We start from the raw sequence: 20,612 nt of genomic DNA, 5'->3' as shown, positions 1-20,612 counted from the left end.
AAGTTAGTCCATTGAAAGATGGTAGACTGGAACTTCTGTTAGAACCAGAATGAAACTTCTTCCTGACTGCTACCAATTCCCATTAAATCTGATGGAAAGGATTTGGTTTTTTTGGAACTTCTCATAGGTAAAAGATGGTGTCTTTGTGCTCATCAAGTGACAAGGCACCCAAGGGACGTGTGTGAGTGGCTAGTATGTCATTGCTCCATCCTTCTTCTAGAGATCTGCAGCCTTCGCATGATTCCCTTCAGCCCAAAAGGATTTGCAGAGAGATTTTCACCCAAGGAGGCCTGGTTGTATCAGGAAATGATTAGGGAGGCTGCAGAGAGATGAAAGGATGCTGAGAGAGGCTGGAAGTTTTAATTTATGTTTTCTGCCTGGAACATCTGCCTTGCATGCAAGAGACACTCTTTCCAACATCTATAACAGAAGAGTTCTTAAACAGCTATCTGGTAGAGGAGAAAAGCAATGTTTCCTATCCTGTGGACTTCAACTCCCAGATTTCTCAGCCATGGACTTGCTGGTTAGGGAATCGTGGGAGCTGAGGGTCATATATTTGGAGGTTACTTGGGTTAGAAAACAATAGGGTAGATCAGTGCTTCTCAACCTTGACAACGTTAAGATGTGTGGACTTCAACTGCCAGAATTCCCCAGCCAGCATAGCTGGCTGGGGAATTCTGGGAGTTGAAGTCCACACATCTTAAGGGTGCCTAGGTTGAGAAACATTGGGTTAGATGGACAAAAAGCTTTGGTCTATAACTACTGTATCTGGGTTGCAAAAGTTCACACAACCATTGGATAGAAGCAAAGGATACAAAAAACTAGTAACTCTTTGCAGTCGTCTGATGGTCATCCAGGTTTTTGCAGCCCTAAAACAGCCTAGCTTGCTTTCTGGTTGGGGGGAATGCGACAAAACTGTGATTGGTGCAGTACAGAGCAGTGATATGATTCAGAATTACACAACTCTGTACATGGATATTTGTGGGTTAGGGTCCAGGAAATCAGCTACCTTGGTCAGAAGCGTACGGAAAGTCCTCTCTCGTTTCCTAAGATCTTGGAAAACAGACAACGTGCTGGAGAAATAATCTGAATCAGTGGGAGAGAGCTTTATAGGTTTACATGGTTGTTGGAACCCCTTGAATCAAACAAAACCTGATAAATGTTGATGGCCATGCTGTTTCTCTACATGCTAGCTAAGCCAAACACCATCAACTGGCCCGGCTTCAAGGAGGACTTTCTCCATTTGAAGTCAACAAAGCAATCCCTGCCGTAGACCAATTGGCTCAGCGTCGGTCAGCGGCACTTAATATTTTACATCTGACTTGTTTAGCCCAAGGTTTCTAGGTCATTGCACTCCTACCCCAGAATAATGAGGTTGGAAGCCTGCAATGTTGGCTCATTGATCAAAGACAATTGCCTCGCTATGTTCATTCCTCTAAGGAGTCCACAAGGGCATCCAACTTGGTTCTTTTCTTTCTGGTCCAGAGAACAAGCCTTGTCTTGTTTATGGAAGACCAACTGTTCTGCCTATATTTTCCTGTTAAAAAAAATCTCACATTCGTGCCAAGAAGAGGCCGATGAAGGCGGTAGAATTATGTTTGCTTAGAACTCGTTCATCCATTTTGCTTTGAGTTACGGATCTCATTGTCCTTGGCCACTCCGGGGGCAGGATCACTTAGAGAAAGGTGGGGTTGGCTCTAAGGAATAATTGCCCATGGAAAGCTAAGTGAAGGCCAAAGCTAGGATCCAACCCAAAGCTTTGAGGATGTAGAGATGCAGCAGGAAACCCCTTCTTTGGGACAACTTTACAAATCTCTGCATTGAGAGCATCTGAACAAGCCAGTCAGGTCCAGCGTACAAAGTAGTAGAATGGGCTGATGGAAAGCGATGGAAAGGAGGTATGCTCAAGCTGCTGAGATTCCCTGATTCCCACATAAGAGGCAACAGTTCTGTAAGCAAGGGAAAGTTGGCAAATAGTTTCAGGGCTAAGAAAAGAGCAGCCCCAGGTCTGTTAACTCAAAAAGGGCAGGAGGAAAATGAGATCTACCTATCTAGCTTCTGGGAATGGAAAGCTGAGAAGAAGGGAAAGATTGATAGGCATGAAACCTGGAGTCAAGGAAAGAGCAAGTATTGATGCAGAAATGTGCTGGAGATTCTCCAGAACCAGTGGCAGCTTTGAGCTAATTTGTTGTTGTTGTTGTTGTTGTTCAGTCATTAAATCGTGTCCGATTCTTCGTGACCCCATGAACCATATTGCGCCAGGCCTTCCTGACCTTCACTGCCTCCCTGAGTTTGCTCAGTTTCATGCTCATTGCTTCAGTGATGCTCTCTAACCATCTCATCCTCTGCCGTCCCCTTCTCCTTTTGCCTTCCATCTGTCCTAGCATCAGGGTCTTTTCCAAAGAGTCCTCTCTTCACATTAGGTGGCCAAAGTATCTGAGCTTGAACATCATTATCAATCCTTCCAATGAGCAGTCAGGGTTGATTTCCTTTAGGACTGACTGGTTTGACCTTCTAGCAGTCCAGGGGACTCCTAAAAGTCTTCTCCAGCACCACAATTCAAAGGCATCAATTCTTAACTAGTTAATTTGTTCCTCATGGCATAGTCATCAGCACCATCCAGAAGGCAGATATGAGTGTGGATTCCCTCTTCCCCCACCTCCCCATTTTTAGTAGGGCAGAAAAGGAAAATCCTGATGAAGGCCAGAGTGTAACAATGGAGAACTTGGTCTGGATCCAGAGTGGGAAACAAAAGTTCCAACCTTCTAGCAAGCCAGATGAAACCTGGGGTGGTATCTCAAGGAGGTGGGTCTAAAGGAAGCTCCACCCCAAATTGTCCATTGTTTCCATAAGAGGAAGCAAGAGTCTAGTGCTTCCTGTCTCCCAGCCCAAGAGACCATGAAGGTTGTTTTAAGGTGGGTATCAGACTGGGAGGGACTATACATGACTTTGAGCAAATAGAGCAGTGTTTCTCAACCTTGGCCACTTGAAGATGTGTGGACTTCCCCATGCTGGCTGGGGAATTCTGGGAGTTGAAGTCCACACATCTTCAAGTGGCCAAGGTTGAGAAATATTGAAATAGAGGAAAGACAGGTTAAAAAGCTAAGGAATGAATGGACATCTAAATGAAATTAAGGCTTCCACCCCTACTTGAATGCATACAGGAAAGAGGAGATTGTCACCTCTTACAGTAATTGTTCCCACCGTCAAACCACTTTTATTGTGTTCTTAACATTTCCTTTGAATATGCCTCCTTGTAATTCAAACCCATGATTCTATGCCGTGCAATCTGGAACAAAAGCAGTTGAATCTGTCTTAAAAGGTGGTGTCTGGAATTGGACAGAATAGTCAAGAGGGGTGCTGACTAAAGTAGAATAGAGTGGGAGTGGTATTGATTTGTTAGATTAAATCCCACCTTTTCCCCAGAACCAAAGGTGGCTGACATGGAGATCTCTCTTTCTTTTATCCCCACAACAACACTGTCCAGTGAGTGGGAGTGAGAGAGAGAACGACCAGCCCAAAGACTGCCCAGGGACCTTCTGTGGTTGAGAGGAACTAGAACCCAGTCTCCCCACTCCTCGTCCAGCATGTTCACCCTGACTCTGTAACCTCAAATGGCATTGGTCTTTTAGCACCTTCCTTACCCAGCTGACTCATATTCAACTTGTAATTGATTCCTTTTCCAACCATATATATATATTCCCTTTCCAAAGTGTTCATGTCAACATCTCTTGAGCTTGAACATTAGATGAAATGCCAGATACTATCTCTTGGCAGATACTTAATCCTTGATTCAATAATCAATGGTTGTGCAAAGATGCACAATCACTAACGTACTATAACGCTCCACCACCGTGGATCTCTTCTGCAGGGCCGAGGAGAAACATGAGCATAAAGGGAAATTTACAATGCACAGTGCAGCCATGGGAATATTTTGGACCTGATGAATTAGGGAAAAATGCTTTCTGCTAGGAGCCTATTAAGAAATCAAAACTCTTGAAAACCCAAGGGATGGAAGAAGAAATGAAGTATAGAGAAGTGTAGCTTGGCAGATGTTCCTGAACTAGGTATAAACCAGATGTGTTGGAGACCATGTCCCATTACCTCCAAGCAGTATGATCTTGCTGGCTGGAGTTGACTGTGGTTGCAACCCAACTCATATGGAAGTTTGACATAGATTGACTCAAGCGTGCCTCTCTTCTGATTTGTGAAATGTTGGAGGATACCAAATCACATCTCTGCATGTGTTTGTTTATAAAGGAATGGGAAGGGTGGGCATGTCAAAAGATATTGCTTTCTACTTCACTACTGCATTCTTTTTGTTCCTACATTTTGCTTTGTTCTTCATTACATCTCATTGACTGTTAATTGGTCAGCCTAGTTACAGTACATTTGGCGATGCAGACTGGAAATTTTAAAATTAGGTTTAATTTTCTTATTGGGCAAGCAGTGCAAACGTAAGCCAAACAGTGAGAAAGAGAGTGCAAGTGAGAGATCTAAAATATTCATTTGTATAGGGAAGTGTGTTTTTTCTTCCAATATAGCAATTTCAAATGTAAGATTTCTTATCTGCAATCTGAAGGGGGACTTAACTATTCTAAAAGGTCCTCACCACATGGTAATTTTGAATGACTAGTTCTGAAAGGCCTCTACCATCTTGATACAGGTAGTCCTCAACTTATGACCATTCAATTAACGACCATTCAAAGTTATGACAGCACAGAAAAAAGTGACTCATGACTGGTCCTTGCACTTACGACCATTGTAGCATCTCCACAGCCATGTGATCAAAATTCGGGTGCTTGGCAACCGGCATGTATTTATGACTTTTGCAGTGTCCTGGTGTCACATGATAGTCATTTGCGACCTTCCCAGGGGGCTTCTGAGAAGCAAAGTCAATGGGAAAGCCAGATTCGCTTAACAACTGCACAATTTGCTTAATGACCACAGCGATTCGCTTAATGACCATGGCGAAAGGTCGTAAAATCGGGTGTGACTCACTAACAACTACATCATTTAGTGATGGAAGTTCTGGTCACAATTGTGGTTGTAAATCAAGGACTACCTGTACTTCTGAATGTGGAGTTCTGTAGTTCTGAATGTTGCCCAGCTCTTATTGTACAAACATCATTTTAGTTTTCCAGACTAAAGAAAAACTGTTTCCAAAGCTTTATCTGCCATGGCGTCTTTCTATTTCTAAGTGAATTTATTCAACTTGCCCAAAGTAATTAAGTTCTTACTAGATATGTCCTTTACGATGAACTGTACACTTTCTTGACAGTATCCCTAATGTTATTTGAAAACCCTGTCACTATTGTCAAAATTTAATTTGACACTTGTTTATATTACCAACGGAAAGGCTGAAGAACAGTAATAATTTCTTTTTTTCTTGAAGACAGCAAAAAAGGCCAGGTTCTTTTTGGGGGCGGGGGGGGGGAGAACAAGGAGAATTGTAGCAATTTAGATGGATAAGCAGATAATGTTTGCTGGTTCATTCATTTAAAAAAAAAAAACCTAAGCTACCCTTGTTCAATGCAATCTCAGGTGGGAATATGCATAATTCAAAAAAGAAAAGAAAATTCCAGTTTACAATAGGTTAAAGAATAGGTTTGGGAGGAGACAGAAATTTAGTAAAAGTTTTTGAAAATCATGGGGGTTTAAAACTCTTTAAAACTGTGTGACACCAGACAATGGTAAACCACAGTTGAAGCTGCAGAGATGCTGGTTGGAATCATTGATTTGTGTTTAAGCTGGATCACTCTCTAGGCTTGAGACCACAACGAGGGAGTTTCTATTAAAATGTTCTTTATGGATCACCTCAGAGGAAATCTGTAGCAACTGTGATATTTTCAAGAGGGTATCTCCATTAGATCTTAGCTGAAGGAGAAGGTACTGCATTAGGAATCCTAAATCTTATAAGATTTCATTTATTAACTTGGCCTTACAGGCCAACTTACAGATTCTGGATTGGTTTGGTCTGCAAGAAAGAAAATGCCAGACTAAGATGGACCTTGGATAGACCAAACCAGAGAGGGTATATATTTATTTACAAGTATTGTATACCACTGACATTTGGCTGTTTACCATCAAAATCGAAGTGAAATTCAGAAAAAACAAGATAAGTGGGAATTAAGTAAAGACGTCACCAAAGTAATCAGATGAGCATCTAACTCCCCAGTATGACTGTCTTGACCACTTTGTGGAAGGCTGATAGGAAGGGGCCGGGTACATCTTCAGGGACATGTTCCAAAGTGAGAGGCCTACAACAGGAAAGGACTTGTCCACATGCCTAGGCACCCTCTCTTCTCATGGTGGAGGGACCCTCAGGCAGATGTCTACCTAGAGAATACGGTCCTTATGGTACCCTTTGAATTGGAGCTGGAAGCTGGTTGGCAATGTGTACAACAACTGGAGAATGGATATATCCCTAGCATAGTGGCATTATTCAAATGCTGGGAAGGACCTCACTTACCACAATACATCTGGTTATGTGATGGAATGGACTTATGAAGGCCAGGCTCAGGGAGATAAGCGTGTTCTTAGTCCACAGCAGGAGTGTGGGAAGTTCAAGAGGATGAGGCTGGCACCTCCCTAAGGAATTCACGGTGTTGTGGCTGGCTGGCTTGGGAACTGGGGTCCAGCCTAGGGAGATTTCTGTCTGGAGGTTGTAGCTAATAAATGCAGCAGAACTGAATTTGCATTGTCTCTTGGAGTTCTTTGGGCTGAACCTGACAGGTTAGGATAATTCTGATTATAGCGTGTAAAGTATAGAAGATTCTGCCTCCTGTCTTTAAACAGCAGATTGTCATCTTTTCCAGAAGATGGGAGGGGGGACTTTATTATATATGATATTTCAAGCGGCATTTTTACTTCTGTAAATCATTATTATTACATGGATAATGTCATTATATGGTATGGTCATTAGGGGGCACTAGGTGAATTCTCTCTGGACAGAGTCAGGCACTTCTGCTTTTTTTTTTTTTTGGCTAAATAATTCTATCAAAAGTTTTGAATAAAACAATACAAGATAATGCACACTAGAAGAAAAAAAGAGAAAGAGAAGAAATGCAAACAGAAAGAAAGAAAGAAAGAAAGAAAGAAAGAAAGAAAGAAAGAAAGAAAGAAAGAAAGAAAGAAAGAAAGAACCCCCCTCCACCCCATGAAAGCAACTTTCCACCCTCATCATGGCAAGTATAAGCAATTCCCTGACCTCTTCACTTCCTCTTAGCTAACGAATATAAAACTCTTCATCCCATAACCCATTTCTTATCAATAGACAAATCAAATAAGCAACGTCTTCTTCACCCAGTCACCAGCAAAAGGTCCAAACAAAGCTTTCAGATTTTAACATTAACTAACATATATAAAACTCAACATTCCACATCTCAGCTGTTAACTACAACAAAATCCCACTGAAAGGGCATAAAATGGTCCCTAGATCCTAATATAAACAAAATAAAAAACCCAAGTTTAACATGACAAAAATAGACCATTTCTCCTTTACGAAAGACAAGCTCCAGTACACAACATTCCAGATAGCAACTTATCCCATTCAAATACACATTCCATATCTCCACTCTAAATTATAAGCACATCCACATTTCACGAATATAAAGTCATCCCAGTTTCTAAATATAAACAAAAGACTAGAATTTAATATAACAAAGAGAAATAATTTCTCTAAAAGGACAAATTGTCCAAACTTTCTTACTTTGGATAAAGAGAAACAGTTAAATGCAAAGCCAGTTTAAGTACTATAAAATTAGGATTACATAAAGTAGCTATAAGGGAAAAGAATTTTATATCATATTAAATGTAAGCAAATCCAGTACACCACATTTTTCTAATTAAGATATCAATAAATCCAGAAAGAACCACCCAGAATAACAACATCTGCCATTTTATCCCTGGTTGAATAAACTGACTTTTTTTTCCTTCTATACAGGGTAGTTTTTCTCTGTAATCCATTCAGATGGTTGTTGATCCTTGTTACAAATTTCTTTAGCATTTTAAACAGTCTCTTTTGTAAATCCAACAAAAGGAAATTTTTCCAATTGTTCTTTGGCATTATCGTTTTTATTTCCTTCTTGATTTTTAAAACCTCCTCCAGCTTTCTCTCTATATCTGGTGACAGATTCTTATTCTCGTTCATATTTTCCTCAAGTAAATTTTGCTGCATATCTCGTTTTGCAACATCTTTGTCTGGGAAGAAACCATTCTCAGGAAGACCCAACATGAATAAATCAAATTCATATTGCAGGTCTCTACGCGGTTCTTCAAAGATGTCTCTAAATGCCATTATAAATTGCTTGTCTTATAACCCCAATCTCAAAAACAATTTTTCTTTCCCACAGACATACATTTATTCTTTTTACAAAAAAATAATTTCAGAGACTTAATATTCAAAGTCCAAACCTCCAATGTTTTCTGAACCCTTAAAACTTTCTGTAGTGAAAACCTTGTCTTACTTTTTGCTGTTTATTTTAAGTTCTTAAAGATTATAAAAATAGATCTTCATATTCTTATATTGAGGGTTGAAAGTACTCACCCAGTATATCCAGACTTGTCACTCTGCAGGGTGTCTAACTACAGGTAGTCCTCATTTTAAGAACGAGTTCCGTTCCCAAGGTCTGTCCTTAAGTCGAATTTGTATGTAAGCCGGAACAGTATGATTGTATAATACTGTATAAGTAGTATTGTGTAATGAACTCGAACCATTGTGTATTTAACTCAAATCATTGTGTATTTAACTTGAATTTTGCTACAATAACCTCCATTTTTAACCGAGGGTTATCCGTAAACTGGGCGTTCTTAACCTGGGGACTCCTTGTACTTTGCAACCGTTCATAGCAACTTCTGAAAATAGTTAGCGAGGGAAGTGCACAAACGTATTGTCCTTTGAAAGGCTCCGTTTGCAGCTGGAGCAAATATGGCAAACTCTCCCATCTCCTGGTTTCCCGCCCACCCCACCGCAGATCGCTGTCTTGCGGTCTCTTCGTGAGAAACAGGAACAACCGTAAGGAGAACAGGTTAGGTGATCTTGTGTCTCTCTCTTTGATCCAGAGAAGATTGTAGGAACTGATCTGCTTCGGCTCCCTTGTAAAACGCTGCTAACGTCAGCTCCGCTTGTTCGCAGAGCTGTCTTCAGTCCACCATCTTCCCCTGGAACGCACTTCTGCTGTTTCTCAGGTTCCTACTGGACAAAGGTGAATGACCGGGTTGACTCAAGATGCTAAGTCAAGACAGGTCCAGCTTATGTGTGTAGCTTAAGCTGTCTCTGAGCCCAATTGTGGTTCATTTGGCAAAGTGTGCTTAGTAAACCATGGCTTAGCACGTTTGCTGATCATCTTGAGGAATATCTAATCTACTTCCTTCATACCAGAACACAGAGACATAGTTGTCTCCCCCAAACAGGCACACTCCAAAAAGGCTGGACTACAGCTCCCATCATCCCAACCAGCACAGTACTGATGATAGGGCAGCGGAGAGTGCCAAATTCAGGAAAGCGGATATATTTTTTCCAGCATTGCAAATGTTTTTGATTTACCTAAGGCTCTAAGAGAATGCTAACTAGAATCTCTTATCTTGGAGTGGAAGAAAAGTGAGATGGTTTATGTCATCCCATTCTTTTTGATCTGAACTTCAGAAATAACAGAAATAGAGCATTAGAGCTCTTTTAATATACCAGAGGCATCCAGAAAACAAACTGGCTGATGGAAGAAATGCAGGTGGGGAGAATTGTGGGAACAGCCCAACAGTGGGGTGGTTAGGCAGAAGACAGATTGCTTTATCTCTATTAATAGGTTGGACTGCTAGTTACTTTCCAATCTATGTCCCCTTTGCCATGTTCAGTCATACATTTAGACCAGTGTTTCTCAACCTCAGCAACTTTAAGATGTGTGGACTTCAACTCCCAGAATTCCCCAGCGAGCAGGGTTGGCTGGGGAATTCTGGGAGTTGAAGTCTACACATCTTAAAGTTGCTGAGGTTGAGAAACACTGATCTAGACTGTTTCTAAACCAAATCAAGGGAAGCTTGCTTGATTTTCAAACACGTTTCCTCTCCGTATCATCATTTTGCCTGCAGATAATACAGCCTTTGTGTTGTGATCCTTTAACATGAGAGATGGTTTGCCTAGAGTCGCTTTACTGTGAGATGGGCGGCTATATACATGTGATTGATAAATAAACTTAAAATTGAAAGAAGCACAGAAAACAAAGGACTACGTTCCAGTCCAGATGTTATTCTGTGAAGAACAAGTCCATTTGATTTGCTTTTAAAAATATGGTCTGAACAAAAGTATTCCTAGGTACATTGGATCCTGCTTTGAACTTTTGAAAACTCCACCAGGCCATGATGCATTTCTGTCTCTCTTTCTCCTTCCTTATGGGTATGTCCTTCCCCAACCCGATGCCCTCAAGACACAGTGGATTACAATTCCCATCATTGCCAACCATCATAACAGGAATGATGGAGTCATAGTCCAAAACCTCTAGAAAACACCAGATCAGAGAAGACTGGTTTACAGAAATGATGTTTCTTACTACAAAGCTTGAAAACAAGACATTCAGCAGTGAAAGATGATCAGAGGCTGTATTTACCCATCATGGCCAGCTCCTTAAAGCATGTCTGAGTCCAAAACCTCTAGAAGACACCAGATCAGAGAAGACTGGTTTAAAGAAATGATGTTTCTTATTAAAAAGTTTGAAAACAAGACATTCAGCAGTGAAAGATGATCAGAGGCTGTATTTATCCCTCACGGCCAGCTCCTTAAAGCATGTCTAATTCAGTGAGAAACAGTGAAACCCAAGAATTAACTGAATTCCTTGGTTTGGTTTCACACTGAAAGATGTTTCTCTTCCCAGCATCTCATCACTCTTCCCTTCTTTCCATTGGAATGTCTTGTATAAAAGGTTTGGTGCATAACGGTTATCCCAGATCTCAGGGTGTTCTTTAGCAACTTTCACAAAAGTTTTGGGTCCCATCTTCAGATAGATAGATAGATAGATAGATAGATGAGAGAGAATAGATAGATATGAAGATGGAACCCAAAACTTTTGTGAAAACAAACACACACACACACACACACACACACAAATGGTTTTCATTTCTCCAGACAGAGGCTGACTTCTATCATTCAGACAAATCACGCAGACAGATTTATCAGATAATAACTTAGTAGAACTATAAACATCTTCCAGCTGACTCTCTTTCCACTTGCAGATCAGCCCCTGGATGTGGAGGGGTTGGGTGGGACAGGCCAACCTGCCATGATCTCGCAAACCATCCTACATTTTCGTAAGTGAAGAGTCAGCTCTCCTTAGAGTTCAGCTGGGTACTTCTTCTCCATTTTCGTGTTGCTCTCTTGATAGTAATAAGGAAGGAGTGGGGTCCTTTAAGACTTTTTTTGCTGAGATTTCAGGATCGGCCAAGGTAGTCTTTGTAGCAGAAATAACCTATGCAACGCAACGCAAGCAGTGATGGCTGGCAAGGGAATTGAATGGAATGTAAGACGAATACGTTCAGTAAACACAATAATTTCTCACACAAACACAGTTGTGAAATCGGTATCGAAAGAGGAAACTATGAAACTTTCCACATTCTGTCCTTCTGACTCAAGCTGCAGAAGACTGTTCTCCTTTTCTTTTTCCATGAATCTTCACGGAATTCGAAAGCTAATTTCCTTGTTTATTTTATCTTCGGGGGAATATGATTCACGCTTCCACTGCCCGTCCTTCATGGAAAAGGGTGCTGGCTGGCTGAAAAGTCTCCAGCTATTTCTGGCTCCGAGGATACAAGACGCGACTCAAAGAGGAAAGGCTGTGTAGGCTGTCCATTCTGGGAATTGCAGATCCATCCCATCTGAAGGCCGTCCAGGCGGGTGCAAACCAATGTCCTCCTCTGTTAAAATGTGGGAAAGGATCAGGAGAGGAAGAATAAACTCCTTTTCGGGTCAGAGAATCGTCTTTGTGGGATGCTCATTGGCCCTTTGTTCTCCCCAGAGAAGGGAACCCATCTTTGTAATAGAGTTGGAAAGGAAAAATGGATATTTTGGCAAGCACCTACAATAGCTCGGGTCAAGTTCATTTGGGAGAGCGTTAGAGTAATGTTCGATTGCTTCGTCCACTCATTTAGCCATCTGAAGCGCAGGCCGCGACTATGGTTGCACCTCGCAGAGCCGTAAACCATTCCAATCTTTGCTCCTCCAAAGTATTTTTAGGGCTCCCAGTTGCAGAACAACCCCCAGGTCAACCCAACCATGCTTGCAGAGCCTCTTTCTAGCCACGTGAAATTGACACATGCTCTTCCAATCACATTCATGTGCACAGTTCCATCCAGCACATCTCAGGCCTCAAGGTTGATGATGGTCCTTAATGGATGGCTTTTACGGCAGAAGCAAATGGGTTTAATAGCCTCAGTTAAAACCCTGGATTAGAGTTAGGCTTTAATCAGGTGCTTTTACCGGATCAGAACCCTTTTCCAATTCCATCTCTGAGGAATTTGAGTCCAGGGCCCAAGGATTCTTCCTTCTCACTATTACCCCCCATCACATACCACCCCACCCAAAGCCTTCCAACCTCTGATTTTTGATTTGGCAAACAAGAAGGCTAAACTTGCTAAAGGTTATTAAACAACAAGGTAACACCCCCCCCCCCAAAAAAAATCTAGTATGATCTTCTAAGTCCAGAGAGGAAGCTGGAGGAAGGAAGGGAAATTTGCAAAATAACTGAGCGCCGTGTCCAGATGACATGTCTCTCTGATTAGACTGAAGTTAACTTACAGTATTTGTGTACCACTGTTCACAAGCAATCTGCAATGCAGTTTAATAATTTAAGGACGCAACAGTTTAAGCCAGGGCTTGACAACTTCTTGAAGTCCTGATGCTTCTCTCTACTCAACCTGGCTGCAACTGTGCCATCTCAAGAACTTTAACCCATCGCTTGTTTTGGTGAGACCTCCTATGAGAATTCTGGAAATCATCTGAGAACATCAAACTCCCTCCCAAAAAACTTGCACAAAGTAACTGAAATCCCAGGGGTTTGGGGGTATCATGGGTTTCAGCCATTTTTAAAAAAATATTTTGATTTAAGGGGGGCGGCACAGGAAATAGTTTTAATTGTGATTGGAACTGAGGTTCTCATGACAGCCATGTTGTGGCATGTGATGAGGGCATTAGAACTGATCAAGCGACGCCATCTTATCCACTTATGGTGTCTGGTGCCTCTGGGTGTGTTGGACTACAGTACCTATCACCCCTGGCCAGCATAGGAATTACGAGAGTTGGAGGCCCACCAAGGGTATCTACAGAGGGTTCCAAAACATCAAGATGGCCACCGAGGCTGAATGATCAAAGCCCCGTCCCTCTTATGTGCCTCACAAGCACAGCACCCATAAAAAGTGACGTGGCTTTAACTGGCAGCCACAGCCACCACATTGGATTAATTTCCAAGATTTACCCCAAACGAACATTACAGAAATCTTCCTGAAATCTTTCTAGCTTTTGCTTCCTTGGTCTTGCCCAGCTGCATGGCAGAATATTCCATCCATTGAGCCGATTTTTAAAAACATCTTGTAGCTATCCCAGTGTTGTTGTTTTTTCAAGCAAGTCCAAACAAGGTCTAAAACTTCTGAAGTCCTGCATGGCTGAGGCCACAGTATCTGAAGGAACATCACTTTCTTGCCCATATCCAAAGATCATTTTTAGAGAGTCAAAGGTTGGACGACCATTTGTCTGGGACAGTCAGTGGGTTCCTCTTCTGGGAGGGGGTTGGACTAGAACAGTGTGTCTCAACCTTGGCAGCTTTCAGATGTGTGGACTCCAACTCCCAGAATTCCCCAGCCAGCCATGCTGGCTGGGGAATTCTGGGAGTTGGAGTCCACACATCTGAAAGCTGTCAAAGTTGAGATATACTGGACTAGAAGATCTAAGTCCTTCCAATCTGATGATTCTGTGACCCTACCATGCTGAGGAGCAGTGAAGAAGTGGGCCTCTTTAGTGGTAACCCCAAAAGTTTGAATGCCCTCTCCAGCAAGGTACATCCGGTACCATCTTAATCCTCTTTTCAGTGCCAAAGACATGTTTATTCTCCTGGGCCCTTAAATGGGTCCACACACATGCAGTTATGGTATCGTTAACATCCTTACTGCTGCTTTTATCCCCCACATTACTGTTTCGTTGTCTATTGCATTGTTCATTTTGTATATTGGAGATGTTTTAAGGTAGGCTTGGTAGCCATTATCTTAACTGAATGGTTGTGTTGAGTTTCCTTGGAAAGCACTTGGTGTAACGGTATGTGGGAATAACCTCGGGAGACAGGAGGAAGAGCCATAGACTAGACAACAGCCGGATAAGCGGCAGCTGAGCCCGCAGAAGGAATGGGGGCGGGGCGAGCGTCTCAGAAGGGACCCTCCCTAGTTTCTTGGGCTGCAAAGGTGATGGGGGAGAAATGTCCTTTCAGACTTGCAAGCCTTGCAAGATTGTCCAGACAAGAAGCACGCCCAGAACTAGTAGTTCTATTGTAAGATTACATGAACAGAATCTTGCCAGTCTGAAAGGACATTTCTCCCCCGTCACCTTTGCAGCCCAAGAAACTAGGGAGAGTCCCTTCTGAGATGTTTGGCATGCCCCCATCCCTCGTTCAGGCTCGGATATTGTTTATCAAACTGTTGTCTAGTCTGCGGCTCTTCCTCCTGTCTTCCAAGGTCATTCGCACAGGCCATTACAAGAGCAGACCTTGCGTGTGACCTTCCTGTGAGTCCAGGAAACTAGGGAGGGTCCCTTCTGAGATGTTTGCCACACCCCCGTTCCTTCTGCAGGTTCAGCTGCCCCTTATCCGACCATTCCCCTGGCAGTGGCTCTTCCCCCTGTCTCCCAAGGTCGTTCCTACACACCATTACACTTGGAGACTTTTAATGGGAAAGCAGGAGATGGAGATGGATAGATGGGAACCAGTCAAGCCAGAAGCTAGGAGACCATGAGTTCTAATCCTGCCTTAGGCACAAAGCCAGCTGGAGGGCTTTGGGACAGTTCCCCTGTCTCCACCCCAGGAAGAAGAAGACAAGGGCCAACTACTTCCAAAAATGCCGCCAGGAAAAATATAGGGCCTTGTACACAGAGTTGGGAACATCCAAGGTTGACTTGGAGGCATCTGACATATATGACAGCCAGTTTGGTCTTGTTGTGAAGGTGCTGGACCAGAAACTGGGAAAACATAAGTTCTAGTCCTGCCTTTAGTAGAAAAGCCTGTTGTGGCTTTGGACTCTTGGCCACTACATGGACAAGCCCTGCCTTTTTCAACAGACTTCAAGATTAATATCTCTGGACTTAAACCATAGTGGGTATAAAGAGGGCATGGTATCGTCATGATGACAGAGCTCAATTTTATTTTAGCGCTTCCTTCTAATAGGCAGTGAAGATTCTTCCCCAGCTGTGGCACATCCTCTGTCTCAGTGCTTTAAGCCTGGAGGGTAGTCAGACCAAGCCAAGTCGGGTTTCTGGGAAATTCTGCTGAGACCTGGCTAGTGAGCCTGACCACATCCAGAAAAGAGGAGTTCGTTCACTACTTCTCTGGATAACTGGTTCTACTGCCCAACTGCTCTGACAGTTAGGACATTTCTTCTCACCTCCTGCTTTTCTATGACTTAAGAGGTCACTGTGGAACAGCGGAAAAGAGGTCTTGCGTTTCTTCTGGGTGAACCCCCTTCAACACGCCCAGTACTTATTCCTCCTTTGCATTCTCCTCAAGCTCCTACTCAGTTCCTTCCATGCCTCCTTGCAGGGCTTTGCTTCTGTCCTCTTGAGGTGGTTCTTCAGGATGACTCACCAGGTGGTCTTCTTTTCTTTTCAGAGCCCTGTTCAAGACTCCGTCGGCTTTGGCCTTGAACCAGACCCAGCACTGTAAGCAGCTGGAAGGGCTGGTCGTATCTCAAGTGCAGCTGTGCCGCAGCAACCTGGAACTGATGCAGACCATTATTCAGGCTGCCCGGGAGGTGATCAAGACCTGCCACAAAGCCTTCGCCGACATGCGGTGGAATTGCTCCTCCATCGAGCGCGCTCCTCAGTACTTGCTTGACTTGGAGAGAGGTAAAGGGGAAAGGGAGGGATTTCTTCCCAAGATTTTGCGTGACCCGCTTCCTTGGTTAGCTCCCTGCTGGCTCTTTGCTGGTGCCACACCTGCATTCCCTCCCAATTGCGTTATAAAACATGAAGCAACTTTTGTTGTCCTTCAAGTTGGCTCACCAGATGGTCTTCTTCTCAGAACATCTCTGAGGGTAGACAGCAAAATAGCCACCCAGCGAGGTGATCCATTGTGTTCTTCCTATTTTATGAGCAACGTATTTATGAGCAACAAACATGCCCCCAGCCACAGCCACACACATCCCATATCCGTGTCGTACAAGGAGAAGTGGGGGTGCCCTTCTCCCCACTAACCAAGTGGACGAAAGAGAATTGGGAGATCCCCAAGAGGACTTTTGGGGGAGCATCTCAGCTCCATCTTCTATACTGCACACAGGTTGTGATGTCTGTGCTGGTCTCAGAGCAGGTTTTCACACCTTGTTCTGGCCTCTTACTTTTCCCTCTTACCTTTGAAAAAGGAAATAATAATAATAATAATAATAATAATAATAATAATAATAATAATAATAATATGTTCGACATGTTTATTGTTTTATACTTTTTTGCTGTGCGCTGCCCAGAGTCACTTCTTGTGAGATGGGTGGCCGTATACATTTGGTAAATAAGTAAATAAAATAAAATAAAATAAAATAAAATAAAATAAAGCTTTTTTATTAGCAGTGGCTGTACATTTAGGATAGATTGACCTTTCCTTTAGTTGGTTTCGGTTTAGTAGCTGTAAATGTTGCCAACTGATGCTTTTGTGTCTGTTCTTCAGCTCCCTTATCTAGTTCCGCCCTCTGGTCAGCTAATAATAGAAGGGGAAATACAGAGATTTGTGGGATTCAGAAAGAAAATAGCAAAAAGATATAGAGAATAGAATAAAGAATGAAGGTATACATTTCATGTCCATACTTACCTGGATGCTAACTGTAAAGATTAAAAAATATATATATTCACCATTTCAAGGAAAGGCTCACGTTCCCAACTGGACCCTGAACTTTGTATTTTTAAATTTAGTCTTCAAATTCCACAAACATTAAGACTTCTTTGCTTTTCAGCCACGTTGGCATCTTTAGATGTCTCCTGGTTTTCTTCTTGACTGGCATTGTTTGAGACAATGATGTCTCAAATCTCATTTAAGGATTAGCCTGTTTTGACTACTGCCACACATTCTACGTGGAGCATCCCTTGAAGAGTGTCCTGTCATTGCACACGATGCAGAAAAATACATCAGATTGCTAGCCAGAGCAATGTACAGGGATCACATCGTAGTGCCTTTCCTGAAAAATCTGCAGGGTTTATTTATTTATTGCATTCACATCCCACTGCAATCAAAACAATGGATTGCTAATGGCTTACGGGACACGCTCTGTTTTTCTCAACCTTCTCCATTTCCAGGCGGGTGGACTTCAACTCCCAGAATTCTCATCAATGGCCACGCTGGCTGTGGAATTCTGGGAGTTGAAGTCCACACACCTGGAAATGGAGACGGTTGGGAAACATGGGTGCTGGAATTGATTTCAAAGCTCGAAACAGCTTAGGGCCTGACTGCCAGAGGGGATTACTTCTCCCATAACTGTCTGGTTGTTAAATTATATAGGAAGGGAAGTTTTATCTTTTTGGACATGGAGAGATGGGCTTGCTCTGGTGTTGCTCCCAGGCTGTGGAACACACTTTTTGGGAGCTGTGTTTGGACCACCCTGCCCCACCTTGTTCAGAGTTTGCAAAGAGGTTTTTCCTTATTTTTATTGGTTAGATTTATATCCTTCCTTTCGTTCAGGAGTTCAAGGTAATGTGCGTCGTATTCCTTCCTCCCATTTTCCCCACAACAGCAACCCTGTGCGGTTGGCTGAGTTAGAGAAAGCGACTGATCCAAAGTCTTCCAAAAGCCTCTATTTTTAACTTTACATAACTTTTTTTTTAATTGTTAGCCAGCTGGAGTAGTTGCCAGAGCAGAAAGGCAGAGTATAAAGTGAAATAAATAAGTAAACGGGGAGAGAGCTCCCATCGTTTGGTGGTCCCCGAAATTGAAATGTTCGGAGTCCTGAACGATTGGCTTGTGTTTCCCCAAACAGCTGGATAGCCATCTGGATTTTGTGACATCTTGGCATGAGAGCTTAAATTTGACATGAGAATTTGGATACTTCTCCTGTTGGCCTGCTACAGCCTTTGGCATCTACGGTTGGGCAGAGAAGACGCTCGGTGGCAGCTGAGTTTGTTCCTTAAAATCGGCTCAACGGGAATTCTGGGAGCTATGACTCCCACTCATTTGCCAGATGTGCGAGAAAGGCCAGGAAACAGTTTTGAAAATCTCATCACTGGTGCCTGTCAAGCAATCAAGAAGCAACCGTAAAGATTAAAAAAAAATATAGTCACCATTTCAAGGACAGGCTCACATCCCCAACTGGACCCTAAACTTTGCATTTTTAAATGTAGTCTTCAGATTCCACAAATATTAAGATTTCTCTGCTTTTCAACCATGTTGGCATCTTTAGATCTCTTCGGGGTTTCTTCTTGACTGGCATTGTTTGAGACTGCATATTAAGTTTTTTTTCAAGAACCCCCAGCTGGCTACAACTCCTTTGCCTTTAAGGGTTTCTTCCCAGGGTATCTTCCTTGCTTTTTCTCTTAATTTTTTAAAAATTGGCCTTCCGAACATTTACAGTTCATGTGTTACTGTACCAATAGAAGCAAATATGGGCAACTCAGGGTTGAACTGTGGAGTCCTTGGGGTTCTCTGAGCTGGGTTGTTTTCTTGCAGACATTTCATTACCTGGCTAGGGAACGTCTGAAGATGTGACCTAGCCGGGTCATGAAATGTTTGCAAGAAAACCACCAAGCTCAGAGAACCCCAAGGACTCCACATGTGTTACTGTTTTTACCAAACTGTTGGTTTAATTCAAAAATTCTAAACAATGTGTAGATGCTTGCACCCAAAGTTCCCATAACTTTAATACAGTGGGCCAATCAAGTCCTTCCCATTTAAAAAAAAGAAAATTATCCCCAGCAGAAGTCAATTTTTTCCTGACTTCTTCCAGCTGGCAGAACAGCTGGCAGTCTCCCCTCCTAGCCACATCCTGGTTTTTGGAAGGAACCTGAGATGGTCTCTTTCACAGGCCATCCTGGATGTAGCAAACCCCCATTTTTGAACTGCATCTTTAAAAAGGAGAGTAGAATAGTAATGTCATTGATCTTCTGAAGAAACTCCACACTGCTTCTTCATTTTCCTGTGATGAGATCTGCAGTCGGTCAGAAGTGGCAGGCTCAAAACGCCCATTTGGAAACCTGGCCTAGGATTTTTCTGGTGGAATGCATTCTGGTTAAGCTTCTCCGTTTAGAAGGTCTGCAGAATGACGCGTGGTGTTCTCGGTTTGCCTTCCAGGTACCAGGGAGTCAGCTTTTGTGTACGCTCTCTCCGCCGCAGCCATCAGCCACACCATTGCAAGAGCCTGCACCACCGGGGACCTCCCTGGCTGCTCCTGTGGTCCCATCCCAGGTGAGACACCTGGACCTGGGTATCGCTGGGGAGGATGTGCTGACAACCTCAACTATGGTCTTGTCATGGGGTCCAAATTTTCAGATGCTCCTATGAAGATGAAAAAATCAGGATCACAAGCCAATAAGCTGATGCACCTGCACAACAGTGAAGTAGGGAGACAGGTAACCAATGCAAGAGAGTTGTTGTCATTATGCAATCATCAACTGGGGTTTAACAAGGGATGGCAGAATGGAAACTCTGGCTGAGTCCTCAGGGGGATTGTCCTGGGTATACAAACTTAGATAGGCACCCAGAGGACAAATAACGGAGGTGGTGAAGTCAAGGGGCAGATTCTGGGTGCCATCAAGGGTAACAAAGTATGAGTTGAGTAGATCTGACCCACAATCAATGATCAACTTGTTTATCCTATGCCCACGCGTTACAGAGTTCTTGTGTGGTTTATTCTGTGCTTAGTGAGAAGCAGAACTTCTCAGATCCAGTCTTTCTCCAATATGGCCAAGTAGAGCTGGGGAAGACCCTGCCTGGAATAGCCCTACACTGGATGAGGCCAAGGTCCATCTTGATCCAGCAGCCAACCAGATGTCTCTGAGGTGCTCACAAGCAGGAGACAGAAACAGTTCCTCTCCCACCCTTGTTCCCTGCAGATGGGATTTGGAGTCCTGCTCCCAACCCAGAGGACACATGGAATCTTCAGGTGCAATAACCTGCATAGATTCCTCCACCCACTTCCCTTTGAAAGCCATCTGAGTTAATGGACATCACAACATCTTAAAGCCAGAAGAGCAGACCCGCTCAATCAGGCCAAGGCCTATTTCAGTTCAATAATTTGTTTCTTGCTGTGGCCAATGAGATGCCTCTGGGGCTCTCAAGGAGGAGATGGAGACATGTTCCTCTCCCACCCTTGTTGCCCTGCAGGTGAGGATGGGAGCAGGTGAGATTTGGAATCCAGCTGTTCCCAACCTGGTGAAGATCAACAGTCCTTGATAGGTCTGT

General features: G+C 43.1%; 1 protein-coding gene across 2 annotated transcripts in view; it reads left to right on the top strand.

Annotated features, from left to right (window-relative positions):
* WNT11 (Wnt family member 11) overlaps nucleotides 1–20,612 on the top strand; it is a 56,059-nt gene that overhangs the window by 17,087 nt on the left and 18,360 nt on the right. The window contains exons 3-5 of one of the 2 annotated variants that reach the window (XM_088140459.1): nucleotides 15,849–16,084; nucleotides 19,503–19,616; nucleotides 19,701–19,780. In XM_088140459.1, the coding sequence (XP_087996585.1) occupies nucleotides 15,849–16,084; nucleotides 19,503–19,616; nucleotides 19,701–19,780 (430 nt within the window). Of the gene's footprint in view, nucleotides 1–15,848; nucleotides 16,085–19,502; nucleotides 19,781–20,612 lie in introns of both variants that reach the window. The other variant, XM_088140458.1, reaches the window with a different exon arrangement.

This window comes from Python bivittatus, unplaced genomic scaffold (assembly GCF_059951505.1).
Source record: "Python bivittatus isolate LINGU-HERP-01145 unplaced genomic scaffold, Pbiv_v1 ctg000340_np1212, whole genome shotgun sequence".
In the NCBI taxonomy this organism is placed as follows: domain Eukaryota; kingdom Metazoa; phylum Chordata; class Lepidosauria; order Squamata; family Pythonidae; genus Python; species Python bivittatus.
The sequence above is the reverse complement of the archived record's forward strand: the minus strand, read 5'-3'. Positions and strand labels throughout refer to the sequence as shown.